Raw genomic sequence first — 25875 nt, forward strand, 5'->3', positions numbered from 1 at the left:
CTTTGACACATTTCAGGCTCGGCACGCCACTTCCCTACAATGCCCCACTTTTTGTAAAAGTCATAAATATAACAGCATCAGTTTGGTGGGGATTTTAGATGGGATTGGGTACCTTGCATATATTTAATTTTGCGCAACACAGCCGGTTCAGGCACAGGGACATTTTGACGCGGTACTACCAAAAGTAACTCATCGGCCTTGATGCATCACCTTATAAATATGGAGTATCAACTGTGTCGTCAAAGTGTCAAATATTTGGACACATTGGTGGTGCAAGCTCCTTGTAAATGAGCTTCTGAATGTTTTGAAACATTACACCAATCTGTGTCTTGTAAACAATGTAAAAGGCTTTATGCATCCATGCCTTAAAAGTATTACCTAGTAATAAATACAAAGGCACTAGAGGAGAAGCCCCAATAAGAGAGCATACTACTCCCTGAACTAATTTTAACTCACAAAAAGAATGTTCTCTAAAGAAATGTACAGGATTGTGCTAGGGCACCACTCAATAAAGTTATTAAGTCTCCTGGAGACAGTTTTAATATATACACAATATATTTCTTTCGTTTGCACACTGCCCCTCACTCACTGAGTCCTCCAGTCCCCTCTACATAAAACACCTCAGCTACTCTTCAAAAATGTGTTTGAACAGTTGTAGCCCACACCTGGGGCCTTGCGGCCTGGGTGTGAGGAGGGAACCCTATGATGAAGCATGTCACCTTCGGGTGAGTGAGGGTTCTCATCCTCAAAACAGGTCTCTTCCTATCCCTAACAAGACATCTAATTGTGTGTTCTCAGAAATTCCATTGCAGTTTAAAAGTATTACACACAGCAATGCTTCAGCGCTTCCCCCTCATTTGTGAATGAAACGTTACACATCTTTGTTGCCCTATCAGGCAAAAAAGAAGCTTAATATTCAATTTTGTTATGTTGCAGGTTTTTCTTCAGACACAGTTATGGAACATGAGAGCGGATAAAAACAGGAGGGCGGGAAATTAACAGAAGAGGAAGCCTGGAAATCGCGTTAAATCCAGCACGTAACCAGACTTCGAGATCAGACTGTGATGTGACACTTGGGAAAGAGACTTGTTAGAGAAATGTGCAGGAAAAAATGCTTTAAGAGCTGTTAGAAACTGAAATTAGGTCAAGTACATTTACAGGTGAATAGGCAGTTAGAGTGAACAGTGTTAAGCAGAGCACGCGCTATTCATTCCTCAGAAAGTTTGGTAATTATGAAACATGATAATGCAAGCATCATTTAAAAGACATTTGTTAGAGACCAGTTCGGTATTATGTATATATTCAATGAAGAAATCTTTGCTAAAGGTACGTTCGGTTCGTCTTTGTTCCAAGACCTTTGAAATTCCTGGAAAAAAACATTTAAAGTAATTTAAAGTCATATAAGGCTATTATGCAAAACCTAAAAAAAAGACTGGAATTCCCTGTGGATAATCTACTTCCTCAAAACCCATATGACCCATATCTGTGTGAGGCTGCAATCAGTTTCAACAAACCTTCCCCGAGAGAGATGTCCAAGTGCACAGCTCACTCAAGAGATGGTCTATATCTGAACCACTGGGTGCTGCCCGTATCCCACTCTCCATGCGCTCTCCCAAACAGTGCCGGATTAAACCCAGTGGAGGAATTTGCCACCTTCCCACCCTCAAAAATGATCTCCTAATACGTTCTTAATTTTACCAACCAGCAATTCTAATAAACTAATTTTATTACACAAAACTAAACATTAACAATTATTTATGTTATTAGACAATTTTTTAAAAACATTTTAATAAACCAACAAAACTTTAAATATTCACTTACCTCAATTAGTTTGTGGTGAAATATTTCAGGATATCTTGGAAGTCTACCTTTTGCAATACATCATATTCATTTCCATGGGGCCCCTAAAAGGAGTGGGGCCTGTAGGCCGGTGCCTATTTTACCTATTTGGTAAACCGGAACTGCTCCCAACTCATTCTGGCTGACGGTATCAGCCGCTGATGAGTGCCCGCCCCATCACCAAGTAGATCACAAGAAGATGCACTGCATCCTTACTGCTCATCTGCAATTGACTTCTGGCATTGAGTGCTGCTTTGTTCACCTCGCTGCATCACAAACAATATATCAAAATGCATTTACCACGAAATTACATGGTAAAGGCATGTGTGGTATTAAGACTGCGTTGTTCAGGCATGCCTGGTTAGGGAATTCATGGTTCCGACCTACAACCTATATATGATGATTAACATCTGTGTGACTGACCTAAATTATGACTTCATCGCAATGCATTGTATAAGCTACAGTTCCTTAACAGAGCTCTTCTGGATTATTGAGGAGCTATAAAACTCCTCTGTACGTCCATTTATATTTGTTTCCACTGTCTCAAAAACTCTGCATTCACTCACCTGGATTTTGTTACCTAAATATAACAATCAAGAATTAGAGAATATCTTGATTCGATCTACAGTAACAATAATGTCTTCTTGAACATAACTCAGTTGTACCTAGCTACAGGTGATGCCCATGGGTCATTAGCTTCTAAGGACTTGTTTGAAAGTGTAGTAGATACAAGTAAAGGCTCAGGGTCTTCATTTGAGCGCTGCCATATGAAAGTCTATTAATTCATGCATTCTGGCGGGAAACATTGTTTACAACGCTGTCATTACTTCGCGCTACTATTACAATGCGGTTGTTACAACAATTGCATTGTAAGTATGCGATGCATTTCATTGCAAGTCATTACAACGACTTGCACTAGGGGGCTCTGAGGTATTGGAAATGAATTCCAACACCTTGCGCAAATTGGAGTAGGAATAGTAATTAATATTATTCCTAAATCCAGCGCGCCCCCTAGTGCAACTCATTGTAATGACTTGTGATGTAAATGCATCACGTACTAACAACGCGGTCGTTGTAACGACCGCGTTGTAAAAGCACGCAATGTAATACATCGCGATGTAATGAGCTATATTCATTCTGGCTTTCCTGTTGCTACTCTCTTTCTTGACAAGTTGAGTATGTCACTATCATTAGGCACCATGATGAACAACTTGAAGAATGATATAGTCCCCCCTATACTACAAAAGCAAAACTCCTACAACCTAAAATATTTTAGACTAATATCTTGCATTTCCAACGTGACCAAGCTGCTAGTGAGGGTGGTCCTCGTATAGTTGCAGAATTCTGGAACGATTCCAGGCAAGTTTTCATCTAAGAGGAATTCAATCAGTCTTTCATTCTGTTTTCAATGATATTAAACTACATATGGATAGTGGAATGTACAGAACTTTGGTACTAGTAGAACTATCACATCATTTAACGAGTGGATAGAAACATACAGCTGGATCAGATGTCAGACATTGATCAGTAGCTCAATTTAATGTAGGAAACATTTATTTAGGCTATAAGATGAAGTGTGATGTCAGCTCGGGTATCAGGCAGGGGTGATATACATATGAATGTGTTATGTACACTTATTTATATTTGCATTTCTGTATTATATAGCATCATGCAGCAGCAATCTAGAATACAGGTTGGTTAGATGTCTCAATGAAATAAACTTTCAGTAATAATTTAAATTTAGATACTGTTGATCTACTTCTAATGGGAACATAAAATTCATTCCACAATTTAAGTAAACATTTTGTAGATGAAGACAACAGGTTTTGGAATCAGACAATTTGGGGAGGAAAGTTGAGCGAGGACTCAAATTAAAATCTAAGACTGTTACCAAATGTGGGAAAATATCGTTAAGATGGAAGAAAACAAACAATCAGAAGGAGTCAAAAAACATCATCAATGGGTATCCATTTTTTTAGATTGATTTTAAAATGGGTGAACATCTAGGCATCCACACAGGAAAGACAGGCAGAGAGTGGAGCTTCAAGGTAAGTGAAAAAAACAAAAGCCAGAACCCAAAAGCAAAGATAATGAAAGATAACAGCATAGTATAAAAGCAAAAAAGGGGATGTCCCAGAACAGAACCCTGAGGGACACCAATGTGGTCAGAAAAAGATAGACATAGGATGCCACAAAAGTGTTGTCAGAATGGAGAAGAATAGGGTAGTCTACTATGTCGAAAACTGATGAATGGTCTCGTTTACTAAGGACAGAGGAAAACTTGTTGTTGTGTGTCTAAAGTAGAAATCTAGAAACCTGTAATAGAGAAGTTTAAGTAGAAAAGTCAGGATGAAAATCTGCTTGTATAGAGCAGAAGAGATGACGATGGTGATGGAATGAGGTTCAACCAGAAAAAACAATACTTTAAAAAAGTTTGTAAGGAAAAGGAAAACAGAAATAGGTTGGGGTTTTTTAAGATGAGGGGGGAAAAATCACAGAATTATAAGATGTAGGCTTATGTTAACTACATTTCTTATAAGGACTAGTAGATGGATGCTAGGTTAGGCAAAGCGCCACGTTTTAGTGCCTATCTGAATTCCAGTAGACGTAGCAAGGATCGAATAGACAGGGGTAGCTCGTTCTAAAGTTTGACTGTGCCCCATACAAAGCATTGACCTCGTCAGTTGGACTTATAGACCCTGGGAACAACCACATTATTTGCTCCCGCTGACCGCAGGTGTCTAGGTGGCTCATATTTCTTAAACCTATGTTTGTAAGAAAGCAGGACCGGAGAGCAACGCAAAGAGTCTTGAGTTTGGTGCACTGTTTGATCGGGAGCTAGTGAAGCTGACGAATTGCCTGTGTGTGAAGCTGATTTAACTTTATTGTTGTGTGTCTAAAGAAGAAATCTAGAAACCTCTAAAAGAGAAGTTTAAGTAGAAAATTCAGTATGAAAACCTGATTATTAATCAGAGCAGAAGAGTTGACGATGGTGATGGTGAAGGAATGAGGTTCAATCAGTAAAAAAACAATACTTTCAAGAGTTTTGATAGAAAATGGAAAACTGAAATAGTTTTTTTTTTAAGGTGAGGGGGAAAAAGCACAGAACTATAAGATGCAGGGTAACACTACATGTGACAGAAGCTTTGCATAATATGGAGAGGCACAGAACAAACAAAGATTTTGCTAGAATGGAGCTATAGAATCAGGTGGGGAAACCAGTGGTGACTCAATCCTGAAGTGTTAGGATCTCATCCTTAGGGACCAGGCAAGAAGAATCAAATCATGATGGACACAGAGGTAAAATCTCTATAGAGAAAGGAGAAGAGAGTCGATGGAGAAGGTGTGTACATACAGATAAGAGAGTTGCAGGTGCAGAAGGAAATGTTGCTCAGATGTTACCAATTTTAAGATGAAATCTGAGGCACAGTCAGGAGCCTTAAAAAAAGATGAGGTGAAGGGGGCAGTAAAAGATCTAAAGAAGGAGGTGGTGTGAATTATCAGCGAGCTGGAGATGAGTGTGTGAAAATAAGATCATTTAGTTTATGTTAAGAGCTAGACACACCGGGGTGAAGAGAGAAGAAAACAAAAGAGAGGGTCAGGCGATTTGCGCTACCATAATAGATGTTTGATATGGTGCCGCGAGGTGCATAGTTCTGATAGCCTGATAGTAAGAAGCGATGAAACTTCATTAGGAGAAAGAGTATGGAAATGAAATTCAGAAGGGGGAACATTGGAAATCTCTAATGCCATTTCCAGTAACTTCCTTTACGCAGAAGAATATTTATGTGGCGAGGAACACGGGTATATCTGTCCCCATCCATATCTCGATACTTTGATCTCTTTAGATGTTGAAGCATGGAGCTGTTTATCATTCTTCAGGCCCTGGCCACAGACATTGAGGCGTCTGAACTCATCGCTAAGAAAATGTTACTACATAGTACCTATGATATTTTCTTCTGACATGTAAGTAATAATCTTATAACAAAATTGTTAAAACGAAATTGGTTACATGTGTTTATACAGACATTGCAAGAATCCCATATATTACAATATTATGAATTGGCCTTCGGAATTGAGAGTGGCATCTTAATTCATATGGGGCCAGGAAGAGGAGATAATGGCCCATGAGAATTATGGCATAAACCAGGAATTACTGTTTCCACCAGAAATTCCTCATTTCTAACGGGTCTTCAGTGGCCAACTTGTAATTGCCTAGATTATTCCCACCTCCAGAGTCCCTGGGTCAATTTCTTTGCCACTCGTAACGTGGGCCTAGGTGTTTATTTCCTGCTGGGCCTGTCTGTCCTGCACACTAAGATCCACTTCGCCAGGCTGCAAAACACTCTTAAAAAATTGGTTATGGATGTGTCAGTTTTCATGATCTACAGCAGAACTATAGCCCTGGTATGACAGCTGTCCCTTTCTTTTTGAGGATCACGCACAATATTGCTTCTCTTCATCTTAATTTATTTCGTGTTTTGAGGCAGCTGTCATTTCCCCGGCGCTTGAGAATGACAAGTCCTCAGCATTAATATAGCACTGAAGACTGCACACTTTCCCCAGACACTCTATGGATTGCTTTCCTATGTGTCTTTGTTTATCTACTGCACCTATACTGGATTCTGTTTCTATGGAAACCCTTTCCTTTGAGGCCCTAAGCTGTGAACACCTTCATTTTTACGTTTCTACACTGCACCTTTGATGTGGCAGTTCACTAATGAGTCTGGAATTTATTTTGATTGAATAATATCTTTGTCATTGTCTCCCTGGAACGAATACCATGTAATCGCGCTAACGCCAATTAAATAAATCTCAGATTTATGTCTGCTTTGTGTAAACTTGAATGATCTGCCCCTCTCAGCTAACATCCTTGTCAACCTCCCACTGAGGTGTCCTGAAGGCAGAGCTGTATGATAAAGGATCAAAAATAGAGAGACAAAGAATAGAGCTAGTATGGCATCAGTGCATCACTATTACAATATCGATATATTCAAGCACAGAAGGTGCATGCCTCTATTTAGAGTTCTGATTGGCTTGCAGAGTGCAGTTACACATCCTAATGAAGATAAAGGTTAAACGCTGAATTCATGTCACTGTCAGCCAGCTCCTTAGCGGCCACAGATGAATGAGCGCCAGAGAATGCCGTAGGGAACTGGAAAGATTACAGACCTGGCAGTTGTGGTGAAGCTGAATCCAGCCCCCATAGCCGTACTTCTGTAAAGAGAGACAAAAAGCGTTGCAAATGAAGTACAATTTGGGTGAAAGGATAAAGCACAGCAAGATTTGATTCATAAAAACAATCAGTTGTTTTGCACACTATGCCGAGGATTTTATTATTTGAATACACAGCAAGGTTTGCCACTGCGTAAATGAAAACACAGACTTAAACCAATTAATAGTGTAAATTGTTGGCTAAATATGCACTGTTTTGTGTGTGTTCAATTCTCTCAAGATGCCTTTTGAGGCCAGTGACCTGTGAAAGATTTGCAGATGAGACACATTTAAGGAGACATCATATTCATAAAAGCTGCTGTTCCAAGACTGTGGTTTGACCCCAGCCCCAGTGGCACTCTAACTCTAGTTTCCCCCAGAGTCCCTACAGTGCACCTAATGAGTAAGACAAGGAGGTGCTTGCCTTGCTCTACGTCAAGGAGACGTTCCATGGGTGTTGCTGTTGGTGTTCCCACTCAATACCTATGTAATTTGACACTGCCCCAGATTTACAACATCATGTAAACCCGGGGCAATGCCAAAAACTTAAGCCTCCCCAGAGGTCGCATAGAATGTGGAAAATCCCTCTTGTGCCAACAACAACACAGACATCCTTACGCCATGGTTCAACGGTGCCTGCGTTGGCACTCGGCACCAAATTGTGCGCCGGCTGAAAGGACAGGAATGCACCATGTCTTGTAAATATGGTGCATTCCTGCCATTTCAAATTTATGTAGGGCAGCACAGCCAAATGACTTCCGGCGCTGCCCTACACCAATTCTTTGTAAATGAGCCCTGAGGTCTGTTGTCTCCTGGGCCAGTATTATCAGGTTTGGGGTTTGCACACCTGATAATTCTGGACCTGGGGACCCCCCTTCTCCCACCTGGATACTAGTCAGGGCCACTCCTAATGAGGACCTTTGTGTATTTCAAATGTCCTTGCTTAATACAATGATGTTGGGTTCAATATATGAGATCAATACATTTTACTTATACAGACAGCAGAAGAACAAATATTGAAACTCAGTTCATTTTTCAGGTGAACCTGCCACACTGACTGTTTTAAATCAATGTTAACTTCCTTTCCTGCAAGTAATTGACACAGCAGAAGAAAGTTAACATATTGTTTGAGCAATTCGCACTTTTATAACTCTCGATATACTTTCCCGTGTCAAAATTGTAGGTCACAAGGTGGGAGATGTGGTTGTGTTTTCTTCCATTCCTTGAATATCAATGCCTGTAACCAAGGCTTTGACAACTATATGATGATCTTCAAATATTACTGTTTAGTTAAAATGTCTGCCCAAACTGCTTGGTGATATTGAAGCTGACCAATGCGCATCTTGTCTTGATGAAGACGAAATTTGACGACTCAGTACATGAGGTATGAATAATACAAATAATACAAAATCCCATTAATATGCACTGCTAGAAATATGATTTTCTTTTATTTCCAGTCACATTTTACCTAAGCAATTACCATTGCGTAAATGTAAGTGGTGCACAGTTACACATCTGTAAATATGCATTTGTTAACTTTCAACTTCTATGATGGGAAAATATAATTGTCCATGGAGGAAACTCACCAGTTTTTTGATTATGTGGAACCTGCCCCACCCCTGGTAACATCCTGGGTACATATTTCCTGCCCCTCCCGACCCAAAAGGAGTACACCCCTAATCGTGTTCAAGGTGTGAATAGCTTTGCAAACATTTGTGAATACCTGCACGCTAACTCGTTGATGGGTGTTCATCTATTTTGCGAAGTATATCCATAACAGTAATGTTGGAAGGTGACTGGGCAGCTGATCAGGCAGTGTGGGCGGAGGCTCCCCACGCTGCCCTTAACACCTTCGCTGCCAGGCCTTTTCCTCGCCCTGAGCCAAGCTTTTTTGGGCTATTTCGGGTAGTTCACGCTTAGAACCCAAAAACGTTTTATCCACATATGGTATCCATGCCAAATTTGTGCCCTTTTCCCCCAACATCCTGGGGATTCTAAAGGGACCCAGGGTTTGTGGATTCCCCTGGAGGGGACAGAGAAATTAGCCAATATACAGCTGGGAACAAGTGATGCAGAATAAAGCACCTGTTTTTTCCCCTGCAAATGAAGGGTTTGCTGTCTCTGAATAGTAGACAAAATTCTGATTTCAACAAGGGGTCATATGTGTAGAGCCTTGAAGGTTTTCCCGGGCGCTTCGGCATGACGGCCTGAAGGACGAGTGGCTCCCAGCCCAGGACCCACCAGAGCCCTGGCCCCATACTGTGCTTCTGAACCCAGACAAGCAGCCTCCCCGGGCCCGCGGGACCCCTGACCTGTGCCCTTTGCCACACAGCAGGGTAGAGGATGGAGCCCCGGACCTGGTTCACCCCCCCATGGCCCGGCCACTCAGGGGCAGCAGGCTTCCCCTTTACTATGCCGTGGGCCAGAGAAGGGAACTCAGGGTCCTGGTGGGCTCACAGACCCCCAGGCTTGCTGGCTCCCAGCCCTTGCGGACATCAAAAATCGCTACCATTGGAGACTGGGCCCAGGAGTCTGCTGAGGGCTTCTTGAAGCCCTCCCAGGCTCCTGTTCCAGCACGGCACCCCATGGGGCTGGGCTTTCATGCAGGGCCAGTCTCTGCTCTTTATCCCCAATACAGTATGGGAGCAAAAGAGTCCTCCCAGAGTCTGCAGTCACCCTACCATGGGAACTGGCTGTCACCCCATACCGTGGCCTCAGGGTGCCGACCTTCCACCCTCCTGGAGCCCCAGGAGCTGAGGAGGCTTACGCCCGGGCCAAATCCTCTCCCTGCGGGCCTGCCCAGAAGCACATTTTTCTCGACTATTAAGCCCCCACATAGTGGGGCAAAAGTTGGAGTTAGCCCGGATGGTTGACCATCTGGCCAGTGGGTTAACAATTCAACGCTTGGTGAATTCTGCTTCACAATGATAGGAAGAGCTGACATTGAAGGATCAAAAAGCGATGTTGCTATGAACGCTTGGCCGCAACAAGCCAGCTATGCCTGTGGTAACTTTTCTGACACCTCCTGCTTGAAAGCCAAAAAGTCAGAAGGATCGTGAGGCCGCGTTTTCAGGGTCTGTATGCATACTGAAAATCAAGATCAAGCAAGCTTTTGTCTTTCTGCACCGCAGTAGGTTTCTGTCCTTCCTGAGCCTTAGGACACCTACGTTATCTTTTGACAAGTGTACTACCCCAGTCAAACTCCCTACCTGCCACTGTCCCAGGAGCGGGTGGTGCCTGCCGGGTGCTTGGAGCCGGAAGCGAGAGCCCCACCGGGCTCGCCTCCACCTCACCGGGTAAGTGAATAAATGATAAGAGTAGTGTTTTTTCACCGGCGGCCGAGGGCCTCCCACCTATCCTACACCTTTCATGTCTCTTTACAGTGGCAGACTAGAGGCAAGCTCAACAGGGTCTTCTTTCCCAAGGCGGGAGGGCTCGCTGGGGGGACAGGTGCAGTCGCATGGGCACCGGCGGGCCCAGCCATCTAGGTGAAATGGAGAGGTCGGCCGAGGGGTAGCCTGAGCGAGACGCAGGGGTGCCGGCCCGGGCAGTGGCAGCATCCCACGGAAATACTCTGGGTGAAGCAGGGTGTAGTGTGGCATGTGAGACTGCAGACCGCCAGGCTGCAGCATCTGGGACCTGTTGCCACCGACCCCTTACGTTCGGGTCAGACCACTGGGGGGATGCAAGCTGCCAAGGCTGCTTGGCCTTCACTCTGCTTGGTAGGGCCTTCACCAGGCAGCAGACCTACTAGGTAGATGGTCCATGGGGGGTTGAAGCTCCTTGCTTGAATCAACAGCTGAGGCTGGTCAAGCTATCCACCCCTAAACAGATTAAGCATGCCCAATCAATTGGAGTACACGGCACTGGCTGGGCCCTCCCCTGGAAGGCCGCCCTGCACAGGGATGCTGGCTTCACATCCCTGCCTTGTTCCTGGGGGAAAAAGGTTAAGAGGAAAGGCCCATCAGGAAGGGCTGGGAGGCAGATGCAGAACCCGGGCCCCTGGGGGCCCCAGCTGGTGGACCCAGGCCCTGGCTTCCTCTGGGTCAGAATTGCTGGATCTCAAGCAGAGCAAGATTCCCCAGGCCGGAAGGAAGCCCAATACCCTGCCCGTACAGACAGGGAAGACCTCCCAGGCCTGTGGGACCCCATCCTGGGCCCTTTGCCATGTGGCAGGCCAGAGGACCGAGCCCAGGATGGAGAGGGGGCACTCAGGGGCCGCGGTCAGAGCTCCTAACCCTGGCCAAGCAGGGGAAGACTCTCTGATCCCGACGGAACCCAGTACATTCTGCTGGTGGAGTGGCAGGTCGGGAGATGGAGCCCAAGGAAGGAGCACCTGCCCCAGGGCTCAGCAGGGCCCCTGAGCCCGGTTGCAGCTCTCAGGCCCGGATGCGCAAGGGAGGCCTGCCCGGGCTTGATGGACCCCATCCCGGGCACTTTGCCATGTGGTGGGCTGCAGGACGGAGCCCCGGACTGGTGGGGGTTGCCCAGTCCTGGTGCATCTGGTCACCAGCTGAGAACTGTGAGGCCGCAAGGGGGTCCAGTGAACCCTGTCCCTAATAATCTGGAGAAAGGCTACCCCCCTTTCCGGCAATCCATGCACACCGAGTGACAGAGGGGAACGAAGGCGCTTATGCGCCCAGGTGACCTGGAGCCTCGGCTGGGCTCATGGAACCGAACGAACCCTCATCAGGATTTCCAGGGCAGCCCGACCATTTGGTAGCACCTTTGGAAAGCATTGTGCACGAGCAAATGGTCAAGGGGTTGGGTGCGACCAGATGGCTGGGCCAGAAAGATGGCAATCTGCCTGCCCTGTGCCTTAATGAAAGGGCTCCTGCCTGCCTTTAGCGGGCTTGGGGGCTCTGCATCCTGGGGGCTCAGAGCCCCTCTGGGCTTCAGGCATGGGGCTGTGCCCCCCAAGCACCTTGCCATGCAGATGAAGCGGGGGAGGCCTGCCTGGGCCTGATGGACCCCCGACCCAGGACCTTGGCCTTGGGGAAGGCCAGAGGATGGAGCACAGGGTGGAAGCTCCCAGCCCCGGGACACAGACATCCAGGGGAGCCATCCTCGGGATGGCAGAACCCCGTCCCGGGAGCACAGGGCGGAGGTGGGCCGGTCCAGATCCAGGGAGTTCTGGAGAAACCTGTCGCTAGTTATCCAAAGGAAGGCTACTCCCCTTTCTTGTCATCCGTGCACATCAAGTGAGAAAGGGGACCAAAGCCGCATAAGCACCCAGCCTCCTAGAGCCCTGGCTGGGATCGGGGGAGCATATGAGCCCTCACTGGGACTTCCAGGGTGGCCTTGCCATCTGGTAGCACCATTGGAAGGCATTGCACACAACCAGATAGCCGTCCCAAAGGACGGCCATCTGGCCACGCTGTGCCTTAACGAACAGGGCTCCCGCTTGCCCTTGGAGAGGACTGGGGCTCTGTGGCCTGGGGGCTCAGAGCCACATCTGGGCCTCAGGCATGGGACCCACCTGGGGTCCAAAGGCACCTTGACACACAGGCGAAGGGGGGGTGGTCTCCAAAGGCCTGGTGGACCCCTGACCTGGGACCTTGACCTTGGGGCAGGCCGGTGGACTTAGCTCAGGGGCCCTGGGACCCAGACATGCAGGGTAGCCCTCCTCGGGCTGGCGTAACCCTGTCCTGGGTGCTCTGGCAGTCAGGGAATCCAAGGACAGAGCACAGGATGGAGGTGGGCTGGTCCAGACCCATCTGGTCACTGGCTGAGAGATGGCAGACCCCAAGGGGGCCCTGAGTACCCTGTCCCTAGTAATCAGAGGAAAGCTACCCCCCCCATTTCTTGTCATCCATGCACACTGAGTGAGAGAGGGGACCGAAGTTGTGAAAGCACCCAGTCTCCTGGAGCCCTGGCTGGGATTGGGGGAGCAAAGGAGCCCCCATCGGGACTGCAGGTCAGAGGCTTTCTGACTTACATTGTTGGTTTCAAATCCGACAGCCTTATTAAAATGAGGCTGTCTGATTTGAAACTGGCCGGATGGACCAACTGGCTTCTGACGGTCTTAAGGAGTCCGTCGGGCAGTTGGAGGCCTCTCATAATCCCCTATGTACGGTGTTTAGGTTGTGGGGATTATGATGTCAATTTCCGACAGGCTTTTCATCTATGGTGCTTCCCAAGCGGTGCGTGGATTAACAAAAACACCCCTTTCTGTATGAGAGCTTGTGCTACAGCTGGTTTACAGCCGTAGCACAAGCTTCCATAGAGAAATGGGAGTGTGCGACCTCACTATGTGCGGTAGCATCCTAATAATGTGGTGGCGTTTGCCAACCGGAGGTCTGTCGGTCTCGATTCCGCAACGGTTCCGCCCGACACATAATGAGGGCCTTAGTGCTTTTGACAATATTTTTACTAAAATCCTAAAAGATGTGTATCTAATGTCCCCTTCATTGGGGTTTTATTGTTTTGGTGTCATTTTGTTTACTACCTTTTACTCTGTTTTCCTACTTTGATTTGAGAATGTTATTGTTTGGTGTGTTGTTTCATTACTGTTTTGGTATTGTATAAATATTTTCCACATTATCGTAAGTTAAGGATGTTTATTCTGAGCCATAGCTGCCAGTGGGGGTGAGCTGAGGTTAATTTGGTGACTTTGGGGTTCACCCTGACACGTTAGTGTCATTTTCCTTGAGGTGGGCCGCCGCCAATCCCAAACGGTAATCCACTTTAGTACATTAGTGTTCAGCCATTTGATCCAGGACCGTGTTTTTCAGTGCCATGCAGTTATTTAAGTTGAACTGGAAATTCCCTTTCTAAATTGACCGCAAAAGTTTACCTTTAGGATTTTTAATTCTCTTTTGTTTTTTATTGCATTATTTTTTATATTTCCTAAATTCATTCTTGCTCCATAACTCTTTGGAGAAAATGGAGGTGTGTGAGCTAATGTGGAGAGCCTTAGCATGGCAGAGCTGAGGAACATGTGCAAACAGTGAGGGCTGGAGTTGAGCATGGAATCCAAGAATGATTATCATATTGCCATCAGAGCCTGGGAAGAGGTGTGCCAGCTACATTCTACCTTGGAGGAGAATGAGGATGATGTTGAAGAGGAGACTGAGGATGAACTTGAGGAGGCCCCATCATCAGAGAGGAGTTCCCTCAAGGAGTGGCATCGCCTGTGTTGTCCAGGGCAGGGAACAGTGTGTCCTCTTGCAGTTCACCCCCATCAGGGATGAAGGACAGGTTGATGTAATCAGTGATGTCATCAGTGATGTCATTTGAGATGTCATCAGTGATGTCACTGACCATGTCATGAATGATGTAATATGTGACATCATCAGCAGTGCATTGCGGGTGCGCGAGTTATAGTTAGCAGAACTCACTATAACGGAGGAATTTCTATGGTTTTGTACGAGTGAAATGTCCAGCTAACTATAACACCCTTGAAACCTATGGTTTCTTCCAGTGAATTTAAAAGGTTTTTAAATGCTAATTTCTAACTATAGCGTGCCTGATACCTATGGTTTTTTCAATGAATTTCAGAGGTTTTTTAAATAATGATTTCTAACTATAACGTGCCTGAGACCTATGTTTTTTTCTGTGAATTTAAAAGGTTTTTTAAAGCTAGTTTCTAACTATGCCTACAGAGGTAGGACATGTGAAGAAAGAAGAAAAAATGCACAGAAAGAAGCAAAAGAAATGCAAAAAGAAGCAACAGAAGTCCACAAAGACGAAGAAAAGTGCAGGAAGAAGCAAGACATGTGCAGAAAGAACCAACAGAGAAGCAGTAAGAGGCCTTGTTGCAAAATCATCCTGTGCCCCCAACTTTTTTTAGACGGGTACTGGTGGTAACTGACTGTGATTAACCAGGCCTAGAGCCAGTGCTATGCTAAAAGACACTTAGAATATAGTGAAGACACCTACATACACTAAGGAACACTAAGCGTTGGTGTACCCCTGTGATTAGCATGACCTGCTCAGTAAGGCCCTAGTACATAATAGGGCAGGGGGGATTAAAACGAACTCTTAAAACCCGCTATGGGGCGCGTTTGCACAATGATGAAGGGAGGGGGGGCCTGTGGCCGTTTTAAGTTGGTTCTACCGAGGCACAAGATGGCTGCCAACACTTCCTGGTTTGAAGTGTTGACAGACAAATAGCATGCAGCTCGTGATCGGCAGGGTGCGCGGATCCTCTGTGCCTCTATATATCGATATTTTTATTTTTTGATTTTCTCAGAACTACTAAACGGATTTACACCATTTAAAAAAAAGTGCTTTCTGAACCAAGCACTACCTTTTTGCCAAATTTGGTGTAATTCCGTTCAGCAGTTTGAGCTGTAGCCATGTCTAAAGTTTCCTATGGGAAATAGATTTTTTCAACTCTTTTTCTTGAATTTCTCAGGAACTACTGAACGGATTTACACCATTTAACAAAAAGAGTTCTTTCTGAAACAAGGGCTACCTTTTTGCCAAATTCGGTGTAATTCCTTTCAGCAGGTCGGGCTGTAGCCGTGTCTTAAGATTCCTATGGGAATTAACATGGAGAAAACATGTTTTGGGACCACCTTTTTTTCTCGGCCCCCGCTTGCCGAATCACCCGAAACGCTCAAGATAGGAGCAGACCGGAGCGCCCCACTAGTTTTGAAAATTTCGCGAAAATTCGTCAACCGGCGCCAAAGTTATTGGGAAAAGGAAAAACGCTTTTTAAATAGAAACAAGGTCCTAACTATAACTACCTACTGGCGACCGCCAGTAGGTAATATATAAATGTGTATATATATATATATATATATATATATATATATAGGTGTGTGTGTGTATATTTGACCCCTTTAGAGTCCAACAATTTCCCTACTGTTGCCAGACTGGAGGGGGAATAGTAGATTTTATTCCTTCAGAGTCCAAAGCTTTCCCTACTGTTGCCAGAGTGGAGTGGAAATAGTATGTTTATTTTTCACAGACTCGACTATTGTTATATAGTTTAAATTGATGCAATATTAATATTTGTTTAATTTTATGTTATTGTTTTATACATATATATGCACTTATATATATATATATACACACACACACACACATACATATGTTTATAATGTTTTTTTTAATTTCATATTTGTAGTAAATGTATTTTCAAACTTTATTATTTGCTTTCAATTGTTATTTTTTATGTTTTATGTGTATATATATATATATATATATATATATATATATATATATATATATATATTTCACTCCACAGCGGCTTAATTGCATCATCCCCCTTCGCAGCAGCACAACCGAGAAGAGATGATCCAGGACTCCACAGGTCTTTTGACACATACAATGTCTTTTATTACCCAGTAAATGAACAGTCAATGTGGTCTACAACGGTTACAGCAACTGACCATGACCGACGCGTTTCAGCAACCGCCTTCAACTGGGTCTTCTGGTTGAGACGGTAACCAGCCTATTTGAACATTTCTTTTTTCTATTTTGATAACCCATAGGAACACTGAAAAGCTGACCTTACAAGAGCTCAACTTGTACATAGTGATCTCCATAGATTCATATATTATCCCAAAAGGAATTTAAAACAAAATTCAAAAGTTAACGGACCAATACGTTTTAGAGTAACCTTCAATGGCAAATAAATAAAATGAAACAAAATAAGATAAAATAAAATAAGATAAAATCAGCTGATAGACTAATATAGTGATGCCTAATACACTCATAATTACCACTATTCCAAAGATACTATCTTGTATCTTTTTTCTTTTTCTTTATATTATTTTTTCTTTTCTTTTTTCGTTTCTTTTCCTTCATTTATTTTTTCATCTCATTTAACCTTCTATATTATTTTTTTGCATTTTTCAGTCTTTTTATCAATCATCCCTGCACGCAAACTTAAATGAAAAGCTCATTAGTCTGTACTAAGACCATAACTCAAGGATGAAATTCAGTTAATCATTACATATTTCCTTTTCTATGGTATTGACATCTATTGCACATTAACTCTGTTCATAATTCGTACAATTCAAGCCAGATTGAATATTACAAATAAAGTGCATAAGTACTTTCCTAAAATTAAATTCAATAATATATTATGATTGAAGTGCATCATATTGATAAAGTGCATTCGATTGATCATTGTTTTTCTTTCTCTTTGATGTTAATACCTGTTGCACTTTGACTCCATTCACAACTATAAATAAATAAAGTCATATTACATTTTATAAATAAAGTGCATGCATGCTTTCCTAAAGCTGAACTATAACAATGAAGTATGAATAAAGTGTATCATACTTATAAAGTGCATTATTTCACTCTTTCTCGGAATTCATTAATTCCGTTAATCTAAAAATTGGTCCCAACGACTCATTATTTATAATGTGCATAACAGGCCAAACATCCTAAAGGGCCACTTATTCTTCAATGTTATTAACTAATCCAAATGCATATTTTTTAAGTATCATTCAATTTTGGGGCCATCCTACTCCCTTGCTTCCTAACCATGTGTATCCACACAACTCCACTACTCTTTGTAATGGTTAAGGACATCATTTTACAAACTCAAAGTGTCCCATGCTTTTACAGTGTATTAGTATGAAAAAAAGGTTAAAAATTCAAATTCATTTCTGCTGTTATCAGATAATCATTTAGGTTATCTATTATGTGTTTAAAGTGTCCCGTGCTTCAAAAGTGCATTTAGATATACCAGCACCCGCCACTATGGGATTCCCGTGACCTGCTTCATGCACATCCTCACCTTTCCCTGTTAGCAATATTCTACCAAAGCATACTATTGAAATCAGAGAACTCCACATCTTAGAATTCAGAGCAAGTTTTCCATAGGAGTTCACAGAACAACACAATACTGTTCTACTCAATTTCTAAATCAAAGATGTACATATAGCTCGGCATCAGTATTATGTCCCCAAGGTGTCTCTGTGCCTATTGACAGGATCAACCGAGATTCTTGTCTCTTTAATTCCTTCACCTGATCTCCTCCTCGTGGGTGTGCTCTAACATGTTTTATCCTGCAATAGCTGAAAGTGGATTAGGACCAATAATGAACTTGTTCGAAATGACAAGCCATGGGGTCGTTTTTGTCTCCTTTGTTTTTGTCTCATATGTGCTGCAGTATCCTAAGCTTCAGCTTGTTTATCGTACTGCCCCCATGTCTTATTGAGGCCGTAGATCACATGATCCATGTTACAATTAATAGAATCATAAATTACTATTTCTCGTCCCTCAAATGTTTAATTGCTCTTACAGTTCAATCCATATGTTTACGCCTTGCATGAGTTACATTTGACAAAGCCTCTTGTATTGACTGATAACCAGTATTTAAATGTATTCTTTGGATGGTAAAAGCTTGTAGTCCGAATATCCCCCAAAAATGTAACTCTCATTGATGTTATCTGCAGGCCTATATCTACAACTTGTGATAGATGTTCATCTTTTTTTAAAACATGCCAATTTCTTGGGTGGATCTTCTTAATTTCTTTATTGGCAGCATTGTGCTCCATAAATACTCTTCGTTGTGTTTGCTTGTTCCATCAAGCTGTTGCTACATGGAAACAGCAATTCATTCCTTGGCATTTCATTAACTCTCTGATTCGCATAATTGAGAACGCTAATAGGATATCCCCTTTTCCGAAAGAGTTGAACTATATTGTTTTAATTCACTATTGAGCAATTCCCCTGTTGAACACACTCACTTTGCTCTGAGCATCTGTAAGTGGATATCCACTATTGGCATGTAACAGGGAGTTTGTTGCCGTCGGTTTTCTATGTATTTTTGTGGTAAGTCTTTCATTTTTCACCTCCAGGTCCACATCCAAGAACTCACATTGCATGTGACTCTAAGTACTTGTGAATTGCAGATTCAATTCATTGTGATTCAAAATTTGTAGGTAAGCTTTAAATTCATTTTCATCACCTTCCCACAAAATAAATAAGTCATCCATGAATCGAGTCCACATAATAATCTTTTCTGTATAGATGTCATTCTCCTGATTCCATGCCACCTCCTTCTCCCACCACCCCATAAATTGATGTAGGGGAGACGAAGGAGGTGCCCATGGCTGTACCCTGTTCTTGCAGATAATGCTTACCATCAAAAATAAAAATATTGTTAGTGAGACAAAAGTACAACATCTCTATTAACATTTGTGTATCGTCATACCATTCTAGGGGACGGTCTCTCAAAAAGTATTCACATGCCATGATACCTTTCTTATGTTCTATTGGTGTATACAAGGAGACCACATCCATTGTTATCATCAAATAGTTCTTTTTGCAAGGGATTTGTTTCAATCTTCTCAGGAAGTCTGTGCTGTCTACAGATACGAGGGTAGATTGACTACATAATCTTCCAGGAACAGATCTAGATATCTAGAGGTATTCTCTAGTAGAGAGCCATTAGAACTAACTATTGGCCTCCTTGGTGGATTTCGAATACATTTATGTATTTTAGGTAGCAGATATATAATGACAACCTTAGGATTTTCCACTTTCAAATACTGGAATTTATCCCAATTCAGGAGATTCATGTCATACCAGGTTTTCAATTTCAGATGATATTCCACCTCCAAGACCTTCATAGGATTTTCTGTTAAACTAGTATACTATGATCTGTTATTCAATTGTCTCATAACTTCCCATGTATATGTTTGTTGATCCATTAGGGCAATATTTCCCCCTTTATCAGAGGGCTTTATGATCAGTGAGGTGTTATTTTTCAAAGCATTGATATCCGGCCAATCCTTTATTGTAAAATTACTGTTCTTTTTATTATTTCACCATTTTCCTCAGAGTGCCGTTAGATCTTCTATCACTAGTTCTTGCAATAGATCAATGCGATTACCAGGTGGAAATTGAGGGCAAAATCTACTACGTGGTTTCATACTGCTCCCAACCTGATGGTCCGTCTCAAATTCCATGTCTCTTAGCATACTTCCTGATGGTACTTCTCTCCTGGTATTGCCAATAACCAAACCATTATTTTTGTCCATTTGTGATGCGGTCATAGTCTCACATGTGTCCAATGTATGTGCTTCAAGGAGATTGGGAATGTCTGCGATTTGGATTGACGAGAGGCTTGTCAGCATTCAATTTTCATAATCAGGCTTTGTAGGTTTCATCTGGTGATACTTATACAACTTTAATTCCCTGATATATTTGTAAATCTCTATTCTAGAATCCGTAAAATCTGGTCTTGTTGTTGGACAAAACATCAAACCTAAGTTCAATAATCTTCCTTGGTTCGGATTCAGTGTTACTGATGAGATGTTCACCATCAGCTTTTCATGATTGTCTTTGTTACTAACATCTACTTGCAAGATTTGTTCTTTCCTCGTGCTCTTCCTTTTGCACCTTCATGTTCTACATGGCCTTTTTCGTAATTCAGTTGTTGCCTGCCTCCTGCTCCTTGTCGTATAGTCATCCTTACGAGTCGTAGTTCCCGTTGAAAATCCAATTTGTTACTTGGTGTTTCATCAGGACTTGATCGTGTTTCAGAGCTCAATTCACTTTCACTTAAATTACCTGTAGGTTGGGGCCCCACTTTTTTCCTTTGCCCTTAGACTGTCTTATTTCCTTGCAAAGGTATACACACAACCATGTTGGTTCTAACCTGTCCCAGGTAAATTTTCTTGCTTTATGTTCCATGATTTCTTCATCGCATTGTTGTAATAATTTTTCTATTTTATTAATATGATCTTTTTCAACTGCATTGTCCTTATATTTCTCCAACTTTTATCAATGATCTGAATCTTAGTGCTGTGTATGTTCATTTTCCTTTCAGCATGTTTACTTAATGTTCTCATTAACTTTACTGAACATCCCTCTGTATTTCCACACTATTCCTCTGTTAGGTCATCATCCATATCCTCAAATGTTGATAATTGCATGATTCTTAATCCTCTTCGGATCCTCTACATTCTAGCTATCTGGTGAGAGAGGCCATCTCCCACCACTGCTTTGCTTCCCCCCATCTTTCTCTTTCTAATTCCTTAATTAGTTGTACTGATGTTTTATTCACAATATTGGAACCATTTGCATCTTCCGTGGCATTGGGGGTCTCCTGAGAGGTTCGCTCTGCCGACGCTCTCCGCTTAGCTTGTCTCGACTCCATTATTCTCTGTAAACCTTTGTTTTAATCTTGAATCTTATGTTTGTTGTCTTTCATTGTGTTTCACAGTATATATAGTTCCACTAATAAACATATATTTGTATATATATATATATATATATATTGTTTACCAGTCCTTTTCCCAGACGATTGAAGGAAGGCACTGACACCGTGAATTCAACTCAAGGAAGGTATTTATTCCAACATGCTGCAAACATAAATATATATATATATGAGCACTTTTAAATGTATAAAATGGTGATTGTGTTTATCTGTGGCTGGCTATCGAAAAAGACCGTTTGGTCGAAACGCGTCGCCAATAAACGCATTTCTAAACACGGACCCTGGTGTGCGAGTCATCTGTGTGGTTCCTGGGAGAAAAACTCGAATTGGGAGCCCTTTCATTCATATATATATATGTGAGCGTGTGGTGAAACGCAATATATATATATATATATATATATATATATACATATATATATATATATATATATATATATTTTCTTTCAAGTTTTGCAAGATAAGCACCACACGCACTCGGAAAACGTACAGCTATAGGCGTTTATTTTCCAAAATAACGCTACGCGTTTCAACACCGAAGTGCCTTGCTCACACGTACGTGTGAGCAAGGCACTTCGGTGTTGAAACGCGTAGCGTTATTTTGGAAAATAAACGCCTATAGCTGTACGTTTTCCGAGTGCGTGTGGTGCTTATCTTGCAAAACTTGAAAGAAATTGGAATTTCTCGGCGGCGGGGGTGCCGAGATTTACACGCCACCTGACTACGGGAACCAGATCCCAGCAACCTACCCCGGTCTTGAACTGATATATATATATATATATATATATATATATATATATATATATATATATATTCTTTTCATAGTAGAATATTTACACAAAATTAATAGATTGTAAAATATATATTTTTAATAATAGTGGTATGTTATATATGTATATATATATATATATACATACATACACATGTATTTATATGTGTATGTTTATAAAAGTATATATTTATTGATTGAAAAACGATATTTCAGTCTTATTTTGTACAACATTAGTGTGAACGATATTTTCTTTTGGAATTTTTGCATTTACCTTTCTAAGTCTAGGGAAACAATATTTGTGCATACTATATTTTTGACACAATATTTGCGTGTCACAATATTATTGGAGTCAATGTTATGTCATTGATCTCTTTATATACACTATCCTATATACACCATAAGAATCCGGAATAAGAATTTTTATTTCAGCGGACAAATTCATCATTGTTCATGACACATTTCGACCTATTGCAGGTCCTGCTCACATGATTCCAGCTGTGGTCGGTTACCTTTCAAATTTAAATACACATACAACAGAAAAGAAGGACTACCACAAAATACCCTTCCATCTTAAGGTCACAGTCGTGATATTCATTATCAATATCATAACGTCAATGTTATTATCAGACATTGATGTAATGAGTATTCCTGAATAGTTCTCACTACAAAGTCTTTATAAACAATACTGTTGCAGTAGTTTTTTTCTTTTGTCAAATCATGACAACTGCATTACGTTGTTTACTACAATAACCTCAATTCTTTGTGATTTCAGTATTTGCTGTGTCTCTTCAAGCAATAATACAGTCTCTTAATGTGTTAGTGTACTCACCTGAGACTCATCAATTAAACATTACGTAATGCCTCCAAGGATTCAATTCCATTTTGTGCAATTCATGTTCATGCTTCAATGTAATGAGCAAGACACATTAAAGGTTACTGACCACATCCATCTCAGTTCTTTCAATGGCTTTGGATCTTACCACGCTAAAAAAAACTTTCAGCCTTTGATTTCAGGGAGGTCAATGAGAAATGTAATAGTACGATAGACTTTGCATGATACCTTCTTTGCAAAAAGGACTAATGCTACTATGTTTAGAGTTGCTCCTGCAAGCATATGCCCACTGTGTTTAGACTGTAGTATTTTTGTCTTTTTTCTACTTGTAGTATTTTAATTTATCTTGAATTTGTATGTGTTTTATTGCCATTGTGTCAAAAGGTGAGGCAGGAATGACTCAGTCGCTGGAGGAATTAATGCAAGAGTGCAAAAATGAGTGGCAGAGTTCATGTTTGGTGCCTAAATCTGTCAATAACAGAAAAGTCAATTTAATTCCTAAAACCAACATATTGGCATTGACAATGTTTGTTAAACAAAGAAATACTTTTCAATAAAAAGGGGTGCTTCTTTAATTCTCGCATACCAACAATTCTGATAACAATTGAATTCTATGCAAGCAAAATGTAGATTATGTGTTTGGTTAGGTCTCATACTAAGAAAACTATGAGAAATATGTTATTTGTTCAACTGGCTGTTCAACGTGTTAATTAAATTCTGTCTAGTCTCTAAAGTTTTACACTCAGTGATTTTATACATCAGGTCAGATGAAAGTCAGCATGAAGGAGTCGATTCACAAAACTTATTGTGCACCAAACTGAAACTTGTGGGTAAAGTTTTCAAAACTCCACATCTTAGTTCATAGATTTAGGCTTAGTCAAATTTAAGGATTTAAGGATTATGAATTCCAATTACGATTGTGGGAGTTTGTAGTATTCAGAAAAATTCTCAAGTTTTGTAAAATACTGGCTCAGAATTTTACAGCTGACATCTTTAATGAAAATGTGTTTTGGCTAATTCTGCTATTTCTCTCTTTAGGTGTCCCATAGGTTCCACAAGTACTGTGTGCATGTAGAGCACCATCCTTGCAATATGCCTTATAGAGTTGTCCAAATATATAACTGAAATGTGAAACAAGTGACGAAAAGTAATGTGCAATTGTGCCAGAGTAGTGAGATGTGATAAGGATTATTTCCTAATGTTTTGTGTCAATAAGTACTGTGGGCAAGTTGAACGATTGCCAAGGCCGGGATTCCCGGGTCGCATCCAGCTAGACATTTACAACGTCTACGCCAGAGGCACAAGGGGGGGGAGTGCAATCGGCCACCATAGCACTCCTGGAAGACCTGTTAAGAAAACGGCCAAGGAACTCGAGCACTATGGTGACGGGTGACTTTAATTGCACGTTCGAGCCCCTTGGTCTTGACGATGTGTTGGGCTTGGAGGAGGAGGATGCAAAAAGGGGGATCCCGGCCTTGGCCCTGCCCCCCATTAAGAAATGGACGCAAGTGGCTTTACAGATCAACGCACTAAATTTGGAATTTGACCTAAGGGCGGTAAACGGGAGGTCCAAATCGGATGTGCAGGGCGCACATACATACAATAGGCCCAATCATACATCGAGAATAGATTATATTCTTCTCGATGTACGTCTATGGAGTACCCTGCGCGACATGAGGATTATTGAGAGTATTGATAGCGACCATAATCTCCTGTCTCTCGATCTGACCCCAGGGTGGCTTAGGGATATGGATAGGTCCAAACGATCATTGCTGGCACCTAATACCCCGAGATTTACGGTATCTAACTGTGAGAGACGGCTAAAATGGCCCAAGATTGCCTTGTCCAACGAGAAACTTTCTACTATAGGGGTGCTGCTGGTCGAGGCTCAGAGCAAACTGAGCCTATTGCCTAGTGCACCAAAGGAGGCCACGTAGGTCTTTTGTGCCCTAATTGGTGCACTGGGCAAACTCTTTGTTTTACCCAGTGGTGCCCGGAGTACGTCCAACAGGAAAGACCCCTGGACAAAACAGGGCTGGTATACAACTAAATGCAGGCACAAGAAAACGGCCCTGATAGAGGCAGTTAAATCTAAGTCCCCAATTGCTGTTAGATCAGCCAGGAAAGAATATTCCTTGACCATAAAGGCGGCTAAAAACGAATGGGAGGTAAAGTTTTGGGAAGATCTTTTGACCGCAAGTAAGGGAAAGGACGCAAGGAGCTTTTGGAGTCTGATTAAGAACAAGAATAGGCCAGATGGGTCGCTTGTTACTTGCAACATCCCCGCCCACCTCTGGTATACTCATTTTGAGGCTCTTTACTCCCACCCTGTAGGGGCTCTTAGCGATTCCTTTTCCCAGGTGAACGATCTAATGGTCAGTGATACGGATGACTTCACCGAGAGGGAGGTAGAAGCAGTAATCAAGTCCGTGGTCCCACTAAAAGCTGCGGGGCCTGATGGGATACCCGGTGATTTGCTCCGTGCCAATCCCAAGGTATGGGGCAAACTGGTTGCCACTTTACTAAACGCAATTATGAGGGGTGCATCAGTACCTGATTCCTGGAAGGGGGCGGAGGTTGTTCCGATTTACAAAAAGGGATGTCGGGACAGCCCCGCCAACTACAGGCCAATCAGTCTGATCGACTCTTCTCAAAAGGTGGCAGGGAAGGCAATTCTGGGGAGGATCCTCCAATGGGCTGAGGAACACAAGATATTATCAGACTTCCAGGCGGGCTTTCGTACAGGTACGGGGATGATAGAACAAGCTTTTAGGTTGACCCTCCTGTACTGGAAGGTGGTGGTGCTGGGCAAGGGCAGTCTTTATTTGGCCTTTATTGACCTGAAGACTGCCTTTGACCTGGTACCAAGGGAGGAGCTTTGGAGGGTCCTGCAGGGGCTGGGACTACCCGCCTACATCCTGTCGCTTCTTGTCAAACTCCATTCAGATAACTATGCACAGGTGCGGTGGGGCAAGGACGGGGAGAAAACCAACAGAATCCCAGTGCAAAGGGGTGTCCGCCAGGGCTGTGTGCTGGCCCCCACACTATTCTCATTAGATGTGAATGGTGTGGTTGAATATCTGCTCA

The 25875-nt window shown here is 42.5% G+C and overlaps 1 protein-coding gene across 1 annotated transcript in view; it reads right to left on the bottom strand.

Annotated features, from left to right (window-relative positions):
* Positions 1–25875, bottom strand: part of ACMSD (aminocarboxymuconate semialdehyde decarboxylase) — a 625677-nt gene that overhangs the window by 520515 nt on the left and 79287 nt on the right. The window contains exon 2 of the mRNA XM_078681812.1: positions 7012–7056. Within this exon, the coding sequence (XP_078537938.1) occupies positions 7012–7056 (45 nt within the window). The remainder of the gene's footprint in view (positions 1–7011; positions 7057–25875) is intronic.

Source organism: Lissotriton helveticus, chromosome 3_1 (assembly GCF_964261635.1).
Source record: "Lissotriton helveticus chromosome 3_1, aLisHel1.1, whole genome shotgun sequence".
NCBI classification, from domain to species: Eukaryota; Metazoa; Chordata; class Amphibia; order Caudata; family Salamandridae; genus Lissotriton; species Lissotriton helveticus.